We start from the raw sequence: 18,363 nt of genomic DNA, 5'->3' as shown, positions 1-18,363 counted from the left end.
ATGCCCTGGTAGCACTGCCCTGGCGCTGGGCTCACCCCGGGACCCCCCAGGACGGGAGGTGGAGAGCACCCGGGTGCCCGCACTGAGGGGTGACGCATGGCCTGATCCTGCATGGGACGGGGACACCTGCGCGGCCCTGCACCCTCACCACCCCAGGCAACGCCACCCCACGCCCCAGGAGTGCCACCCCCCTGCAGGAGAGCCCTGTGCTCCCCGGTGCATCAGAACAACCCAAGCCCCAGAGGTGCCTGACCAGAGGGTCGAGTCATGGTCCCGGACCAGCCAGAGCTGCGCGTTCTGCTTTGCAACCCTGGCTGGGCCATTCCCCAAAACCACGGGGGAAAATCTGGAATATGGGGAATGCTCTTAGATGTCAGTCAATCGCTGTCACGTTCTTAATGTGTTGCTCTTAACTAGTTCCTGCTGGACACAAACACCATGAGCTGGGGTTGTCTACAACAAAGCAAACACAAACGCTGACCGAAGGGGACAAAAACAGAGCCAGAGCAGGCAGAGGAAAGGAGAAAAAGCACTTACCTTGGGTGAGCAGCAGGGCTGTGGGGAGAGAAGAACACGAGAAAGACAGGGAGAGAGAAGAGAAGAGGGAAGAAGTTAATATCCAAGGGGGAAAAGCAGTTTTGCAGATGACGGCTATCAGTGAGCGATGGACGTGGCGCAAGGCGGCGTGCAAGCTCGCCGGGGTCGCATGCCAGGGGCAGGCTGGGGAGCAGACCCTGCGGCAGCGCGATGGAGAGGATGCTGGTGAGCACCAGGGTGCTGGCTCCCCAAGGTCACACCCCCCAAGCGAAGGCAGAGGGGTGGGATACAGGTGGGGAGTGGCGAGGAGGGGAAGGGAAAAGTAGGGAGGGGACGGTTACGCTTGCCATCGGGGCCTGAAGTGACCCAAACTGACCCAAAGGCATGGTGGGTGCCCTGGCTTCAGCAGGGAGTATGTGGTTGTGGTGGGGCTTGGCAAAACCGGAGAGGTCCTGGTAAACCCGTCGGTGGCTGAGAAGAGAAGGTGGTTGACGGGCAGCTCGCTGAGAAGAACATCATCAGGGGGAGGTGTTGACAAAACGGGTGCTGGCCTCCAGTGTGAAATGGAGCGGGGGTAACGCGGCTGTGCGTCGTCCCCCGGGATGCCCTGCTCGCCTACGCCTGTCCTGCGGCCCACAGGTACCGCTCCCAGAGGGTCAGGGAGCCGAGAGGAGCACAGGCACGTGTAAAGCATCACCACTTTGAGTCCTCCTGGCTCTCTCTGCTCCCAGTTGCGGGTCTGCCCGACGGTGCTGCACGGGCACGTGCCGTGCAATGTCATCGCAGCGGGACGTGACTGCCTCCCGGGAAATGTGACCGCGTGGTCCTGTGAGGCTAGAGGTGGGAGAAAGGGAGGAGAAGGGGGCGAAGGTCCTTGCAAGGGATGACCTTACCCTGACTTTCCATACAGGCACAGCCCAGCCCTCTTGCTGCCTTGGGCAGTGACCTCCTGGACCTCCCCTGCCTTGATTTCCCCGCTCCCCAGAGCTGTCACCAAGAAACGTCCGGCTGGATCCCTCTTAGGTGTTACTCCTAGAAAGCCACAGCCTGCATCCAGGTTTCAAACTAACTACAGGAGAATCCGTATAGCAAAAAATACCAAACCCTCTTTGAGACGGGCCAAGCACCAGCTCTGTGCCTTAGCTTTGACTTCTACCTGTCCTTCAAACAGCAAACTGGTCCCCGAAGACTTGGTTGCATGCGATGACGGTATTGTAATTACTAACACTTATTATCATGCACTTTTAGTCTCAGAAGCTTAAAACTCTGTACAAAGACTGAGTCAGTATTAACAGCCCCATTTGACAGATGGTGAAGCAAGCAAAGGGAGGCTAAAGGGAACATTTTGCAAACTCAGAAGTGGGCTGGAGTCCAAAAGTGCTAATTTACCCAGGCTTGCCGGTTCAGGCCTCTGAAAAGCAGGCACTTTTGTACAGAGGCACCTAATTGTATCCATGCTGGCTTGAAAGTGATTTCCTAAGCAATTCGTCAAAGGTCGCACAGCACATCAGTGGCAGAGCCGGGGAAAGTAATCCTGCGTCCTGGCTCCCAGTCACGGCTCTGCTCCGTCGAGCAGCACCCACGGGCACAGCTTTCCCAACAGCCTGCGGAGAGTCATCGGCCCAGCCAAGATCTTCGTCCACCTATCCATCTCCCTGGCTGGAGATACCCTGGGCACTCGCGGAGGTCTCCCGTGTCTGTGCGGGCAAGTAGAGGCACAGAGAAAGGGGAAGGGGCAATGAAGAGGCTCCTTGCTGAGCATCCCTCGTGTTTCAGGGTCAATTCCTTTTGAGAGTCAAAAACTTTTGGGGGAACCATTCGTGAATACGTTCTGCAGCACGTACAGTGCCACAGAGCCCCGAGAAGCACACAACCTGCTCTGCCTGCACAACCTCCCGTCCTCCACGGACGTCTGGAAGTCTCCAGCAGGCCTGTCGCTGCTCCTTGTAGGAGCGATCTTGAGTCTCCTTGCAGCTCCATCCTAACCTGTGGCCTCCTTACTATTCCATGGCCTTCTGGTTCTCCAGACAATGGGGGGAAATTTAATTTGCCTTTTGCAATTACAAGCATTAGTACAATGGGTTGATTCGGTGTTCAAATTTAATATAATGAAATATTACTGGGCCCCTAAGCTACTGTGGTTATTAAAAAAAATCATTGGTTCCTCATGTTTTTTAAAACTGTTGTTCTAGTGCTCTGGGATTTGAGCTTATTTTTTTCCCCATTTGCTTTTGAGCCTGCAAAAGAACTATTTTTCTCCCTTTCACTTATGATATGATACATGAATATTTGAAGAAGCCTATAAGGCTATGAATGAAACATCAAGAATACAGCACGCAGAAAGCCAAGGGATTATTTTATCTTTATATTTCTGAGTGAATGCTGTGCATGCAAGCAAGAAAATGATTTCACGGACTAAAGCCTCCTTCCTGCACATGCATCTGCTAACGTGCCCTTAGCCCTGACCTGTAATGTCTCCTGACAGTCCATCTGGGGATGCTGTCCCTGTACCAGCCCCACCGACGGTCCCCGTGCTGTTCCCATCCCACAAGCCTCCCTCCGCTGCCCCCAGCCCGGGCTGCATCCTCCATCCCTCCCCAGGGCACCTCTCCTCCTCCTGCACTCCTGCTCTGCACGTCACGCTCCTCATGGGGCCGAGCCAGGCCACCTCGTTGCTGTTGGCATCTCAGGTAGTCTCAGAGGCTCGACATGCCTGTTCTTACAGGGAGCTGCTAAAATTAGCTCCGCAGTCCAATCCAAAATAGCATTCCCAAGTACCCCTCACCTAACCCTTGCACGGCATAAGCACAGACGCACGCCCGCGCCCGCAGACAGGGTAGGTGATGCTGACTCTCTCGGGAGACCCAAAGCCTTCAGCTCTGGATCCCAGTTCCTCCTTTACTGGGGTTTCCCTGCCCTGCAGGCCTGGTTTTTACTCGGCAAAGTCAAAACTGTGTGCATGAACTCTGCTTCCCCTGCCACCCCCGCAACTGGACAATTTAGACCTGAATTTAGCTGCTAAAAAAGCTAATTACTAATAAACGATTTCATCTGCACGTTTTCAATGTACTTTGGGGTGAAATCCTGCTGTGTCGTGCGTGCTGGTGTGGGGTACAGATCCGGAACTGAATTCCCGCCTGCTTTAACTCTACCGAGGCCGAAGAAGGTTAAACCAAGAGGAACTGGGCTTGGGATGGGAGCAGACGAGAAACCGGGCAATCCTGTAAATCCTGTGCTAAATGTGCGTCCCAGCCTTTTTCTAAACAGTGAAATACCTTTTTCTGCTGTTTACCTCAGAGAGAGATTTGACCATGCTGCATGCTTTATTCTGGACTCATTCTTCATTAACATAAATCTTCTCTAATCAATATCCCTAACGACTCCAGGAAGCCACTGCGTGGATAAGAGGATCCTTGTTAAAGGCCTGGGATTTAGAGAGTGAGCTGAAATGAGGGCGAGGAGGCTGGATTTTGGAGAGACCCTCAGTCACACAACAGGGCAGTCACAGGCAGCAAAAGGCAAGGAGAACACATTGCCTGCACCCCGTGCACACCCAAAGGAGCTCAGTGCCCACGCAAACGGCGCGCTCCGTTCCCCAAAGGGGTGAGGATCCCCCGTCTTCCAGATGCAACTCTCCACAGGCTCTGCCTCCGCATTTGCTCACTGAGGTGAGCGAACTGTTTCCCTAATGGACTGTGAAGAGCTATAAATATGGGGTTTTTATAGGCTAAGCAAGGCAGAGATTTTGCAGCATTAACCTGAATGCCGTTATTATTGAAGTCAATAGCAGAGCTCTTGCAGACTCCAAGAGACTCCTCTCCATCAGGAGAATCAGCAGCGTTCAGCTTAATCACAGAGCTGCGAGCAAATTATTAAACCTTCGGGGAAGGAGGAAACAGCAATCTAACGTTGCTTTGCTACTCCCAGCAGCAGCTGATAGCAGAAGGAGTTTCTCAGCGTTTGCCCACGCTTCAGAAAAATGCAGCACGCGCGCTCACATATCGATGCAGCTTATCTTATCCAGGCACTGACCTTTGTACCAAGGCACATCATTTCATCAATATTTTGATATAGATAACTTGCTGGATCAATCCAAGCTAGGAATCCTTCTTCCTTTGCAGTTTAATCCTCACTCTGTGACTCCCAGCCACATCCTCCCTCTGGGGCACGAAGCTTTCCCATCAGGGGTGCTGACACTTCATTAAAAGGAGATGTGTTAGGAGATTTGTCCACACCAGTTGACTCTGTGCTGGGAGGGCTGAGAGGACTTCAGACAAAATCTTCCCAAGCCAGGTCATGCCAGCAAGCTGTTTAATAGTGCTTGCCAGCCATCTGTGCTCCTGTTTCCAGTGGAGTCGTATCTTGTGGGAGACGTACTTTCTGAAGCAAAATTTTGCATGAAGGATGTCGGTCCCTTTTGCAAAGTGTAACCCCCAAGACTCAGCCTTCACGCACCAGCCCTGAGGCTGAATCTTCTACCACTGTGCCACAAGCTGAATTCTCATGAGCAGACTCCCAACTACCCTCATGAAACATAATTTTCCCAAATGCTATTTTCACCATTATCTGCTATCAAATGAAATCTTCCAGTGAGTCAGTATCGGTCTTCATCACAGACTGGGCTGGCAAGATACCCATCTCAGATCTATTCTCATCTCTTTGAATTATTGGAGCACATCAACAAAAAGAGCTGCTAAAGTAAAACTACTTGATGTGATTTGTTTGGATGATCAGAAAGGCTTTGAAAAACTCCAGCTGCAGAAAGCAATTGGTGAAAAAGAATAAATGGGCTGCAAGACAAAGTTTGGTATTGTGGATGCAACATTTATATAGGGGGAAAGTAAAGAACAGGAGCACGTGGTCAGCTCTCCTTATGGCAAGGGTTAACAACCGAGTGCCGCAAGGCTCAAAGCAGCACGGCACTGGTATAATTGGGGGTGAACCGTGAGGAGCAGCATCTGCAGATGACGCAAAATGTTTCAGTCAAAAGGCTGTTTCAGTGGCTGTTAGGCGCTGTGCAAGCCCTGAGCAACCCGGAGACGGGAATCTGCGTTCGGACCACCATAGGTACCTTCCTGAGTAGAGATGTTTTTCCCTGGTAAGGTGCTTGTAGGTGCAAACAGCAAGGGCAATAGGATGAATTTTCTGCTGAGCTCTGGCCCTCACAGAGACCCTCCTGGAGATACCCAGCCTCACCTAATTGTGCAGCCCAAGACGAGGTCATTCCCCTCTATCCCACAGCTCTGCTCAGGGCAAGCAGACGTTCCCTTGACTGGCGGCGACTGCTTTGTACCGGCACGTGTACGGCACAGCGCAGCCAGTAATGCAAATCAACCATACGGTAGCGAACCCTGCTCCCGCCTGCTGTCCTCTTTCGCTGTACGTCTATCAGAAACCGCTGCCACCGCAGCCAGCAGCAGTGTGGACACCCTCAGGGACAGCGCAGGGGATTTTAATAGCATGGGGCTCCAGATCCAGTTCTGCATCCAAAATAAACCGTCCACACTCTGCCCCGGGCTGGTCTGAGAAGCACGCATCTATGCCCCTGACCACCGGCCCTGCCGGCAGCTCTGCCTGCCCTTCAGGGCACCACATTTCCTCACCGATCTCATCACTGCTACCTAGCTTGTGTCCTTAAGGTGAGGGCCTGGGGTGAGCCCAGGCCCTCGGCACGAAGCTGTGATAGCGCAGGCACGACTGCGCTGGCTGTCTCTGCGCGACCCGGATCGCAGATTACTTCCAAACACAACTGCCCGTCAGCTGAGGCACCCAACACTGCCCAGCTCCCAACAGGGCCAGAAGAGATGTTCTGAAGACACCCCGAAGAGCCGTCGCAGAACATCCACTACTCCTGCAGCACCCGAGGCACCGGCTCAGTGTGACAGAGCTAAGTGGGGAGTAACAACAGAACGAGGACACGCCGTCAAGAAAACCATGTCTTTTGCAGTACTGGAAACAAATGCGTGGGTAGCCAAAACCCAGAGAGACTCTTCATCAAAAGCAACCCAGCCTGAACCTCCCAGGAGAGGCAGGAGCCGTGCTTTGCCCTCACCATGTGAGTCACAGGGGGGCCCACTCATCACCGCAACAAAACCAAGTGAAGTCCCAGCTCGGCGGCTGCAGTTTGGGATTTTTTCCCCCCGTCTGTGGATGCAGGGCAATGGCAGCATCCGCGCGGGCGGCTGCGCTGACCTCGCAGCCCGCGGGGCTGCATCGGTCGGTCATGCACGTGCTTTGCAATAAATAAACCATCCGAACTCTGCCCCTGCAACGGCGCGGTGAGCGTCCCTTCCCGACGCCGTACGGCAGGTCGCACACCTGCCCAAGCGTGTGCGAGCCCGTGCGCGTCCCGGGCTGCCTCCTCTCCGCCCCTGCTCACACCTGCGCCCCGTGAAGCTGCTGGCGACAGCATCTGCTGTCGATCAGCCCCGACGCTCTGCACGGGAAAGCCTCACTTCTGCTCTGCATGGGAAAGCCTTATTCTTCATCCCAGGCACAAGGTACGCTCCTTGGAGATGCCACGGCGTGCAGCGCTACGGAGCTGGGGATCTTTCCAGATGCCCTGGAATTAGTGTAGCGACTGTGCCACCTTGTGCCAGCAACATTTACAAATGCATTTTAATCTCCCACCTCTTAGATTTTAAAACCATGGTGCTCTTGCTCTGACTTTTCTCTAACGAGGCCAACCAGGGCTCCATATCTCCTCCTCGGCATGGTCCTTCACCTCCTCCGGGTAAAGAGGGTCCATCCTTACCTGTTGGTGAGGGAAGCCGCTGGCCTGCAGGCTCTGTGCTGCAGATCATTTAGTCTGGCTCTGATCTCCTCTCTGCCTGTTGCAAATCAGACAGTCCCGCTGACTCCAGCTGACGCTGGTGTAAATGAGACACCCACAACACGGCAAACCGGCATCACGGTCCTAATAATGAGGACATTTTACAACTGAACCGCCTTAAGGGCTATTTGGATTTTTTTCAAATACATGTTTTTATTCAGCCAGATGCAATATGGCCTATACGGGAAAAAAAAATGCAGGACTTCACAAAAAGCAGCCCGATCCTGACCCTGTATCCTGAAGCTCACTGGTTTAGAAAAGGATGCAGGGCTCACAGGGAGCAGACAACTGAGCAGAAACTTCAGTGCGATGCTCCAGGCTGCTGAGAGCGTGAGCAGGAGAGAGCCAGAGGCAGGTGATTTTCCTCCTGTACCTGCTGAGATGGCGGTGGGAGCCCCGTGGACGGGAAGGGGCACATGCGGAGAGGAGACACCGGCGTGATTCTAGGGCTGAAGACTTCGATCTAGGGCTGAACACTTTGCTGACACAGATTCAAAGGCCTTAATCTCCTTAAACTTCCAAGAAGAAATCTGAGTGTAATACGGCTATAATGAGCAGGTACCTACACAGAAGGTACGGCATGCTATATAGTTCTTTCATCTGATGGAGAAAAGTAGGAAAATAACCGGTGGCTACAAGCTGAGGCCAGACAACTTCTAGCTAGAAGCCGTGCTCACATCTTTAGCCTGGAGGGTGACTAACTGCTGGGACACACCACCATGGGATATGGCAGGTTGTCCCTGCTTCCGCTCAAGGTCAGTTGGACTTTGGTGAAACCTGAGGGCCTGTGCTCGGCACAGAGTGGAACCTAATGTCCCTCATTGCCTGCAGGCTGCAGGAGATGGTCTAACGGCATTAAACTGTGTATCCTCTTTGGGTTTACATCTTACAAATCCATGGATGCTATATGACATTGCCATGCTAATGCAAGCTGTGTCTATCCCGAACGTCCTGCAGACGGGAGCTCGGACCGGCCAGAGGGCAGCTGCTGTGCGGGACAGATAAGAGACAGGAGACATTTCAGCAAGGGAAAGCTCTGCCATGCCAGGTGTTCCCATCACCTGCAGCAGCACACGGGAGCAGAAATAAGCCTGTGGACACACACGTCTGTCTCTGCTCTGTATCAGATACCCAGAAGGTGGATTTGAATTCTGTTTTGTAAAGTCCTTCTGTTTAAAGCTTGGCCCTCCCGGGCCACCCCAAAGCTGGTGAAGCCAATGGCAAGACTTGCTCAGTGACAAAGGGGTCACACATGTACAGGACAAGGACAAAGATACATCTAGGCGAGGCACAACCGTAAGTCAGGGTTTATTCCCACTATAATCCTGCTCTGCTGGGAGATCCTGGGTCTCACTGCTGATGAAGTAGGACCTCAGCAGAGCTCTCCACACCCTCTGCACAACAGGCTGTGATTGTTTGCGATCCATTTTCAGATGAAATACATGGAAAACCATTTTTAAAAATAAAAGCAAAACGAGATACCTCACACCTTCCCTCCTCTCCCATGGGCTTTTCACCCCACCTCAGAGGGACCCAAAAGCACCAAGGCAATGCCACTGGCAGGCAACAACGGAGGGAAGGACAGCAGGGCGTACGGGAGGAGCCGAAGGGGCAGCCATGCATTACCCCCTTCTCCCGCCTTTCACCTTCCCCGAGGTCCTGGCAAAGGAGCAGGAGAGGGGAGAACAGCAAAGGTGTGCTCAGAACAAAAACAGGTCAAGACAAGGAAAACCAATCAAAATAATACAGCCTCTGAGGCTCAAGCTTTGCACAAAAGGAGGATCAGGAGTAAGCTGGGCTCTAAAAGGCAGAGATGACACCGAAACAGGGTGAGAGCGAGAATACAGGAGGGCAGAGAATAAAAGTCGATCCATCTACAGGAGGAGGAGAAAAGGAGGGAGGGGAAGGAGGAGAAAGAGGGTTATATTTTCTGGATTTGGGGTTTAGAGACTCGATTCTGATTTTTTTCTTTTTTTTTTTTCATTTTTTTTCATAAAGGATCTCACACCTGATATTCCTCGTTCCATCCATTTCGGTTCACCAAGGGCAATGAAGAAATTCTCCTGCCTTTCGTATTCCTCCTCATCTACTATCTTAACCCTTACGGTCTTCCTGTAGGGACAACAAGAAAGACAACCGTATACAGCAGGTTGGCCGGCCGGAGGCGAGGCGGCGGCGGCGGCGGCGGCGGCGGCGCGGGCTCCTGGCACGCGGCCCCTTCCCCGGCGGGGCGGTGCGCGTCGGCCTGCCTGTGGGACACGGGGCATCCGTCGCAGCTGCTCCTTGGGGAGCGGGAGGGTGTTAGGGAGAGAGGGGGCTGGCGAGGGGGTGAGGAGGGAGAGAAGGGGGGGGGGGGTCGGACCTTGCTGATGGTTAGTGGGAGGCGACTTCTGCAGCACGTTTTTTTCAGTGTCACATGGTAATGGAAAGGGTATCGGCTGCCTGGAAATCACCAGGGACCAGCCTGGGGTACCCACTGCGCTTTAGCTGGAAGATCAATTGCTTCTGCTACCCTCACAACTAATAATAAATCTGCAGGGACTCTGGGCTGGGAGCCTGAGGAGAAGAGAGAGAGATGGGCACTCACGGACACATTCCCCGGTGGGGTGAGGTGGGTCTCTGCCGGCAGGCTACAGCTCTATTAGCTGCGAAGGAGGCTGATATTTCTAATTTCCTTTTTTAAAATGGCACATCTTACTGCTTTTTCTCCTCAATAGTGTCTGCCTCTTCCCCCAACCTGTTCCCCGAGCGAGGACGCAGCTTTCCCTGGGAGCAGACAGCTTTGCCGGGACCTCGCAGGCAACTCAATGGGACTAAAATGCCTCCGAGGCTCGAATGGAAATACCCTGGGTGCTGGAGCGGGGCTGGCCCCTTCTCCCTGCCGCCAGCTCGCCCGGCTGCCTCCAGCACCCCTTCAATGCCAAAGCGGGGCGTCAGCTCCTCCCCGCCCTCACCTCCCGCTCCCAGAGCCGCTCTGCAGCAACCGGACCCGGGGCTGCACAGCCTTTGCCCAGTCCTTCTCAGAAATTACAGGAGCTGCTTCTCTGCCAGGCCTCGATTCCTATCTTTATCTGACCAGGACACCTACGGGTGGGACCAGGGCCGGGCGATGATCTCCTGAGATGCTGGATGTGTTTCTAGCCAGCATCTTCCCACTGACGCTACAAAATTTGCTTGGACCGTCCAGCGGGGATGGCGGAAGGTCCCTCTCAAGCCGCCGCAGAAATACGGACAAGCGGGACTGCTCTCCGTCCTTCTCTTTCTGCCCCCCTCGCCACTTTGCCTCTCCCCAGCCCCAGCATCGCTCCCCCCACCATGGGTACCATGTGACACGGTGTGTGCGCACAGCAGCGTGTAGGGCAGAGCGGTTGGAGACAGAGAGAAGAGGAGGAGAAGAGGAGGAAGGAGACGGAAGAGAAGAGGAAAGAAGAACGTTAATGTTAGTCTGGAGGGCCAGTACTACACCTTTCTGTAAACTCATATCCACCATGCGGGGGCTCATCAGCTCAATGAAGAAATTCTTGTTTTTTTCATACTCCTCATCATCAATTACCTTGATGTGAACTGTTTTGCTGTGGATGGAAAAATAGTAAGTGTCATAAAGGGGAGGAGGGAACAGAGAAGCAACAGTGGAGGAAGGTGAAGAGTTGAATGGGGACATTAGAGAGTCAAAGTTTTCTCACCCACTGAACAAGATCAACATGGCCCTTCAGGAAGGCTAAAGCCCCACTCCTGCAAGTGACACTGCCCAATTTTCTGTTTAACCCAGAGGCATGATGGCAGGCCACGCTGTGCAAAGCAAAGTTAGACAAAAATAGCTCTGATCCCCCGGCAAACCAGCGAGGGGCTCAGGAGCCGCCAGTACGGCGGCTGGCGACTCAGCGTGTGGGCAATGAGGCCTGATGGCCAGCGGAGAAGCAGGCGTCCCTCACCCCGCTACCCACTGCACACACACACACACACGTGCAGAAGCACAAGCACGCACACCCCGCAGGCACCGTGCTGCTGCCTCCCTGCTGGCAACACCCGCCTGCCGGGCAGATGCCCGCTGACCGCACGGGCCACGGGGAAACCCTGCGACCTGCAGCTCCGATATAATTCACATCAGAGGGAACCCTAGGGGATGTGGGTTCATCAGCTGCCAAAGGGACAGCTTCATCAGCCTGCTCTGAGAGGTCCTGGCTGCTGGAGCAGCCGGGCAGCACATCCCACGTCTCTCCTTAGGCAAATTTCTTATGAGTTCTTAGAGCGTTTTGTAGGAACGGAAGAGAAGAGCTCACTGTGCCATCGTTTCTTTCCCAGCAAATACATGCCTTATGCAGAGGTCACCATTCCTCGGCTTTCGCACGCAAACGGAACACGGGAAATGAGCTGAAGGCTCTGCCAACCCACCGCCTCCTTCCAGCCAGGGCTGCGCTGACTGTCGCGGGCTGGAAATGACCCCTGCGCTCCCCTCGCTTTCCTGGTGGCTGCAAGGCTTCGTGCAGTCTCATCCCTCACTCGTGACAGAAGGGATTGGTGCTTTTATTCCAGGCTGATCTCACACCCTCTTAAATGCAACATTGGCTGCATGTGCACTGATAAGCACATACAATTACATGCTCGTATAAATGCAACCACTCTAAAGAGGCATGTGCTTGCCATCTCGGGGCTCCTGGACTTCCAGTCAGCCCCAACCCCAAGCTGGAACTGCATTTTTTAAACGAAAAGTCAGTTCCACTTAAAAAGCATTTCTCTTACCCCAAAGCAACTGCCCGAGAGCCACCAGGCCAGCTGCCCCTCCTGCCAGTGAATGACCCCCCCCTTCCCACAGCTCCGAACCCACACGTGGCCCTGCGGCTACGACCTCCCCTCGCTCTCTGCCCATCCTCAACGTTCAGATCAGTCCCTGGTGCATTTTGTGCACAACCGGTCTTGGCTGGGGATGGAAAGGAGGAGGAAAGTAGGACTGGCAATCACAGAGCCTGGAAAAATAGCCCCAAGCTTCAAATCCCTGTGTGTCTCAGCCGGTAGCCCTTGGCATTAAATATACCCAGTATCTTTGATCCCACAGTACTTCAGAGAATGAGCCGTCCATCCCTGCATCCTGGGGATGCTGCGATCCCCATCCTGGGGATGCTGCTACTGCCAGCGGCCCCCTGAAAAACACCATTTCACAACAGAGAATAGGAGGGTTGATTAACTGTCATCACTGCAGCTCGTATTCCTACTGATATCACTAATGACCACAAAATTATCCAGCCCTCCTCCAATTTGACTCTCAAGTCATAACTGCTCCTGCACGCTGACTATGGGAATCCCATTCCCTGTGCTGGCTCTCATTTTTGGCTTGGTCCCAAACCCTGTCTTTCAAGTGATGGCATACGGGATAGGGGGAAGAGTTTGGACAACCTCTGCTATATCCGTCAGTGCAGGAATATGCAAGAAAAATCACCTCTAATTCTTCTTTCTAAGATAAATCAGCTTTATTTTTGCCAATGCTTGTTCTACCCATATCCTGCGCTAATGCCAGCAAGCCTCCTTTCCCTTCTCCAGACCCTTTCAATCTCTGCTAATCCAGCCTGAAGGATGTAGGATTTTAAATTACATGTCTCTGGTGTAAATGTTGGTGCTCGGGTAAGACTTCATCACGATGATTTTGTTGCATTTTCTTTGGAGAGGTGGACTGAATTTGGCTTTTGAACCAGATGTTGTCTGGGCCCCTGGTACTTTGCAAAGCTTGTTCAATTTGCTGAGTTAAACCTACAGCTGATTCATAGCTCTGATCTTTTCCTTGCTCATATACTACAAAACAGAAGGTGGGATTTTCAAAAGCAGACAGTGCTTCCTGCACGTGGGTTGCTTTTTAAAATCCTATTCATAATTACCATTGCTTATGGTTTTTCCATTCTAGGAGCTCCAAATTACTCAGTATCGCTTGTCTGCAAGAATTTGGAAAAAAACCCATAGACCTCGTTTCCCGGGGGCCAGCTTAGGTATCACGACAAAGCTATTCTAAGGCTTTATGCAATGAATATTATGCATGCACATCATTTGAGTTTGCTTTCATACAGCAGCTTTCTTTTCCCTTCTTTCTTTCTTTCTTTCTTTTTTTTTATGCGGTGGCTCTCCCGTCCCCGTGAGTGGTGTGTGCGCACACCGGAGCAGAGGAGAAATGCTCGTTTAATGAGGACGCATGCCCGGCAGATGATCTCCCTGGCCGTGTGCTGTGCGTATGGAAAGCCCAATTTCACGCAAGCCCCTCATCTGTGCGATGAATACTCAGAGCTGTGGACTCGAGGAATAATGGGTTGCTGCTTGCACATTTTGCTAAGTTCAGAGAGCTCTACACAGCCTCCTAAGTAGTCCCACAGTGGTGAGCTTTCCTTAGAGTAGTCTTTTTTCAATGTTTAAAAAGAAAAAAAAGTCAAGAAAGAGGAAGAAAACGTGGTAGGGATCCACAGGGAGGATGCACGGTAAAATGCTGGCTTTGCAAAGCAAGTCCCCTTGGGACAAGAAACCAAGAGAGCAAACCCTGGGCCAGGGTTTTCCTAGACCAGCTCAGCTCTGCGGCAAACTGGACCGTTACTACACACTCAAGTCTCAGGTGGCTTTTCAAAAACGGGTGTCTGAATTTGGTGACCAATCCAGTAAATTCCTGGTTTCCTCCTTCACTATGAGCCACAGGGAGAAAAGGACCTTTTACCTGGCTCTGAAGCAACGGGTGAGGGGCAGAACTTCCACAGAGCAAAGCTGCAGGTGCCCTGCAGGGACACAGGCAGGACCTCGCACCCCTCGCCCAACCTGACTGAGTCCCAAAGGAGGGGGAAGAGCCTGACCTCCCCAGCTTTGCCGAGGGGTGGTGAGTGAAAGCTTTGGAGACCCAGCGCAGGAGCCCCGAGGTGTGGGCTGTGTGGTGCGGGGACCTGGCACCACCCGCGCTCGGGCGGCGGGGATGGAGGGCTCCGGCTGAACAGCTCTCTTGCTGCAGAGCCAGCGCGTTGCCAGACCTCCCCGTGCAAGGAGAAAAGGAGCACGGCAGAAGTTTGCGGGGACTGTGCAGTGACACCGGGAGGTGGGTGAGGGCTCCCAGACCCAGCGCCAGATAACGGGGAGCAGTTAACCTTTCGCTGGGATTTTGTGGCAGAGGGAAGAGCAGCATCCCCGCTCCCGGCTTGCTCTGCAGCCTGCAAGGATGGGGGCACGGGGCTGGCCTTGCGCCCTTGCAGGGAAGTGCCGTCTCTCAGCTGGGGCTGCTCCGGTGACTGTCGCTGCGGAAGGGTCAGCGCTGATGGAGGGCGGTTGCGGTGGCCTGATGGCCACCCCTCCCAGCCCGCCGCGGCTGGTGGGGGCTGCCCCTTCCCGGGCCCTGCAGCTTCCCTAGCCACTGCGAGCAGCTCGCTCCTCTCCAGGGCTACGAAAGCAACCATAACTACAGCTGCGTCCTGAGCTGTCGTAAATCGTCTGGAGGCCAAAACACAGATTGATCCCGCGCAATCTCATCTCTCACCTGCAGCCACACTGAGAGCTACCTCCTCGGAAGGCACGGAGAGCAGAGGAGATGGATGGGGAGAAGGGCTGGAGCGTAACACCGCCCCGGGAAGACATCACGTTAATGCGAGAGATGTGACAGGAGGACACCGAGAGGCAGAGAGCGTGCGGGAGCAGGAGGCTCGGGAACATTTTGCTGCAAGAACATCCTGACAGCTTCTTGAAATTCATGGAGGCAGAGGCGGGCACGACAGGGGCTGGCCGTGCAGCAGCCCTGACAGGCACGGTCACTGCTATGGGAAGCGAGGGATCCGAAGCCCACCGTGCTCAGCTAAGCAGCTTTCATTCCCCAGCCTTTGGTTGCTCAGCATGGGGAAAGGAGGACACTTTCCAGCCTCCTCCTTTCTCTCCGACAGCTTCCTCACGGCCAAGACGTACCTCAAACAGCTCAAAAGCGGAGAACAACAGAGGCCATCCAAAAGCCTCTCCTGGCAATCAACTGCCTTTGTTAAATGCCACCGGGAGCTGGCAGCGAGGAGCCACTCTGCAAACCCCAAAGCCCCACCGCCAGCACCAAGCCACGGCATAGTCCAATCTCAACCCCTGCATGAGTACATTGGTGGGAAAAGATCTTTAATTCAGGCCTCGGTGGTGTTTTCAGCAGACTGAGCAATGCTTTCGGTTTGGGCTGTGACACAGCAGGGCAAGGCGAGAGCCGGCGTTCCCGGGGATCACCTGGCCGTGCAGAACTCGGGATAGCTGCTCGCTCTCTCCTTTTTCTCTGGGGCCATTGCAAGCTGCCACCAACAGCCCTCAGATGATGGTGGTCCGGGCTCTCCTTTCAACATGCACTTAGAAACAATCACTGGTTTTAAAAGTTAGGGATGGGAAAGCTCCTCTGGGGAGCAACATCAAGTATGAGATTTCCCTGAGTAAGCAACAGAAGATGAAATGAATAGACATCGATCTTCTCCTAAAGGACTTTGTGCACATGATGTTGCTAAATTCCCCGTCTGGGAAGTACAGAGGATAATCTATAAAATCATTTTATTTGACAACATGTCCTCTTCCAACACATAAGGCAACAACTGGATGGTTATTTGATTAATGTGCTAGAAAATATTGAGTATCTCTCTGTGTGGAGACTCTCATTTGCAGGAATTATTGCCAAGGAGGTTAAGAGGATGTGTCTGCATGACTTTGGAATGTGAAATAAGGCTCAGCTCTAAAAACAGCGTAAGTCAGGAGATGTCACATAGTGTATACCACTGAAACAGGCAGGGCTGTGCAAGGACAGGATTTACAGTCTCCGGTGGAATGCTGTTAGCCTGGATGGAAAGCAGCCAGGACAGCAAGGTAAACATCCCTGGGACAGTGAGAAGTACCAGGAGATCTTTAGTAACTCATTAATGTGAATCATTAGTGCATATACCTTGGGTCAAGCCACAGCGTTCTTGACACATCTTGATATATCCCAATCCTCATCTGATTTGTGGTGGGTGCAGGTCCCTGCAGCATGAATTTCAACGTGCGTAGTGCCAGTCTGACTCTTCCCCAGAGTTCTGACTTGGGCTGGGATTTCAACATGAAACTACAGATAGGACCTATTTGCTCTGCCAGAAGATCTCGTTGAGAAGTCCTACTGCAGAAATGCTGACTAGGTGAGATGTCAGCATCTGAGGCAAACCAGAGGGGATTAAATAAGGCTACGCACAGTGGGGAGCTGTCTTTGCCTGGCTCGCTGGGAGGTGGATATTTAACAGAGCAACGTGACGGTGCTGGCAGACAAGGTGAAGAAGCCAGCAAGAGAAGCCCTGATATAATGCACGTGGTCATATGGAGTTGCGCATCAAGTAACCCAGGGTGGGACAAGCTGAGCCGTTTTGAAGCAAAGGATTAGGCTGTCACATAGCACAGACAAAGATGGGAGGTGTTTGAAGAGGAGAATCATTAGATCCCAAAGCAGATTCACTAAACTCACCAAGGAGATGACGAGTGATCTTAATTTCAACAGGAAATCATGGTAATTTAGGAACCTATCCAGAGTATGACCAAGACAGACAGGTTGCACATTGGGCTTAAGCTCATGCTCATGAAAGAAGATTTTTGGCTCCCACGGGGATTACGGAGGGAGGAACAGATTTTGAAGCATCCAGCTGCAGCCACCAGTGATGGTCACAGTTTGTTCTAACAGCCAGGTCAGACTTGAAGGTGCTTCTAAGGTCAGAGCAGACGTTGGTACCAATTACCTAAGCAGATGTCAACAGGATAGATGAACTGTCAGGATAGAGTTTCAAAGCAGATCATTGATGTGCAAGTTGCTGATGTAAGAGTTACAGAAGAACTGGTGCTAGTACAGGAGTTGGAGACAAGCCATTGCGGGCCAGTTTCCAGGAACCGGCTGTGTCATTCATGAGGACCTTGGAAGAGCAGCTGTGCAAGAGCCATCCCACTCTGTGCAGAAGGCACATGGGGAACAGCCCGGACCACCTCACTACCAGACCAGTTGGCTGTAAGTGTCATAGACAGAAGCACCTCCAGAAATGGGATTTTTTTCTCTTTTGTCTTCAAGTTAGCCTATGAGATAACCAGATGATAACTAGTTATCATCTTATCATTAAAACAGAGTTCTCTGCAGTGCTAATCACTATGTACTACTATTCTACACATAGAATACCTATGTATTTCTCCAGGCAAGCCTGAAGTCATTCAAGCAAGTCATTTGATATTTCTGTGCTTCAGTTTCTATATCCATGCAGTGGCTGTGATCCTTATTTCTCACAGGGATTTGATAGGGGACAGTCCCTACTTGTTTCAAACTCCTAATGCGGAAGATGTTACAGTGACGCAGCCATAAGGAGGGTGAGGGAAGAGAGCAGAGAGAGCTTGAAGTGGTGGTGGAAGCATCACTTATTCACATGAGTATCAACTTATTCTGCTTCATCTGATTTGGTTCTCCTTTGAAGGGAGCTGTGCATTTCTCTAGGGCACCTCCTCTTCCTTGCTAAAGTTCCTTTATGCCATTAGGAAACCAAAAGACCTCAGAAAACAGGGCTGGAGGCAACTGCTAGCACTCAGCTATCACCCCGTCTCTGGGCAGGGCCAGTCCCACCAAGCCATTCCTGGCAGGTAGGTGGCTGCCCGACTGGTTTTTGAAAGCTTCATGGTAGACATGGTTTCTTTCCCCATATTTCAACTCTTTACCCCTAGAAAGTCCTTCATAATGTCCACCCAGACTGACAAGGTATAACTTGCTTGGGAGGGGAGGGGGAAGAAGCCTTTGGCGCTGCCTCCCGGCACACGTAGCAAGGAGGGCTCCCTATGTCTCTGCTGTCCCTCCCCACACAGGCAGGGGCTGGGACCTGTCCAGGTGACCTAGAGTCCTTCTGCATGCCCCTACCCCTGCCATGCCTGCAGCACACGGGGCAGTCCACTCCGTTCCTGCGAGGGCCAGGGCCAGAAACATCCATCTCTGCTACAGCAGGTCACAGGGAGGGGGGAAAAGGTCTGCTGGGGAAGACACT

The 18,363-nt window shown here is 52.8% G+C and overlaps 1 protein-coding gene across 2 annotated transcripts in view; it reads right to left on the bottom strand.

Annotated features, from left to right (window-relative positions):
- The window catches only part of SLC8A3 (solute carrier family 8 member A3), a 94,506-nt gene that overhangs the window by 11,995 nt on the left and 64,148 nt on the right, over positions 1-18,363 (bottom strand). Inside the window, exons 1-2 of one of the 2 annotated variants that reach the window (XM_075502904.1) lie at positions 10,835-10,924; positions 9,378-9,481 (exon numbers count right to left, since the gene is read on the bottom strand). In XM_075502904.1, the coding sequence (XP_075359019.1) occupies positions 9,378-9,396 (19 nt within the window). In that variant the 5' untranslated portion in view covers positions 9,397-9,481; positions 10,835-10,924. Of the gene's footprint in view, positions 1-9,377; positions 9,482-10,834; positions 10,925-18,363 lie in introns of those variants that run through there. The other variant, XM_075502903.1, reaches the window with a different exon arrangement.

This window comes from Mycteria americana, chromosome 5, assembly GCF_035582795.1.
Source record: "Mycteria americana isolate JAX WOST 10 ecotype Jacksonville Zoo and Gardens chromosome 5, USCA_MyAme_1.0, whole genome shotgun sequence".
Lineage (NCBI taxonomy): Eukaryota > Metazoa > Chordata > Aves > Ciconiiformes > Ciconiidae > Mycteria > Mycteria americana.
Note: the sequence above shows the minus strand (reverse complement) of the source record. Positions and strands in the feature narration are given on the sequence as shown.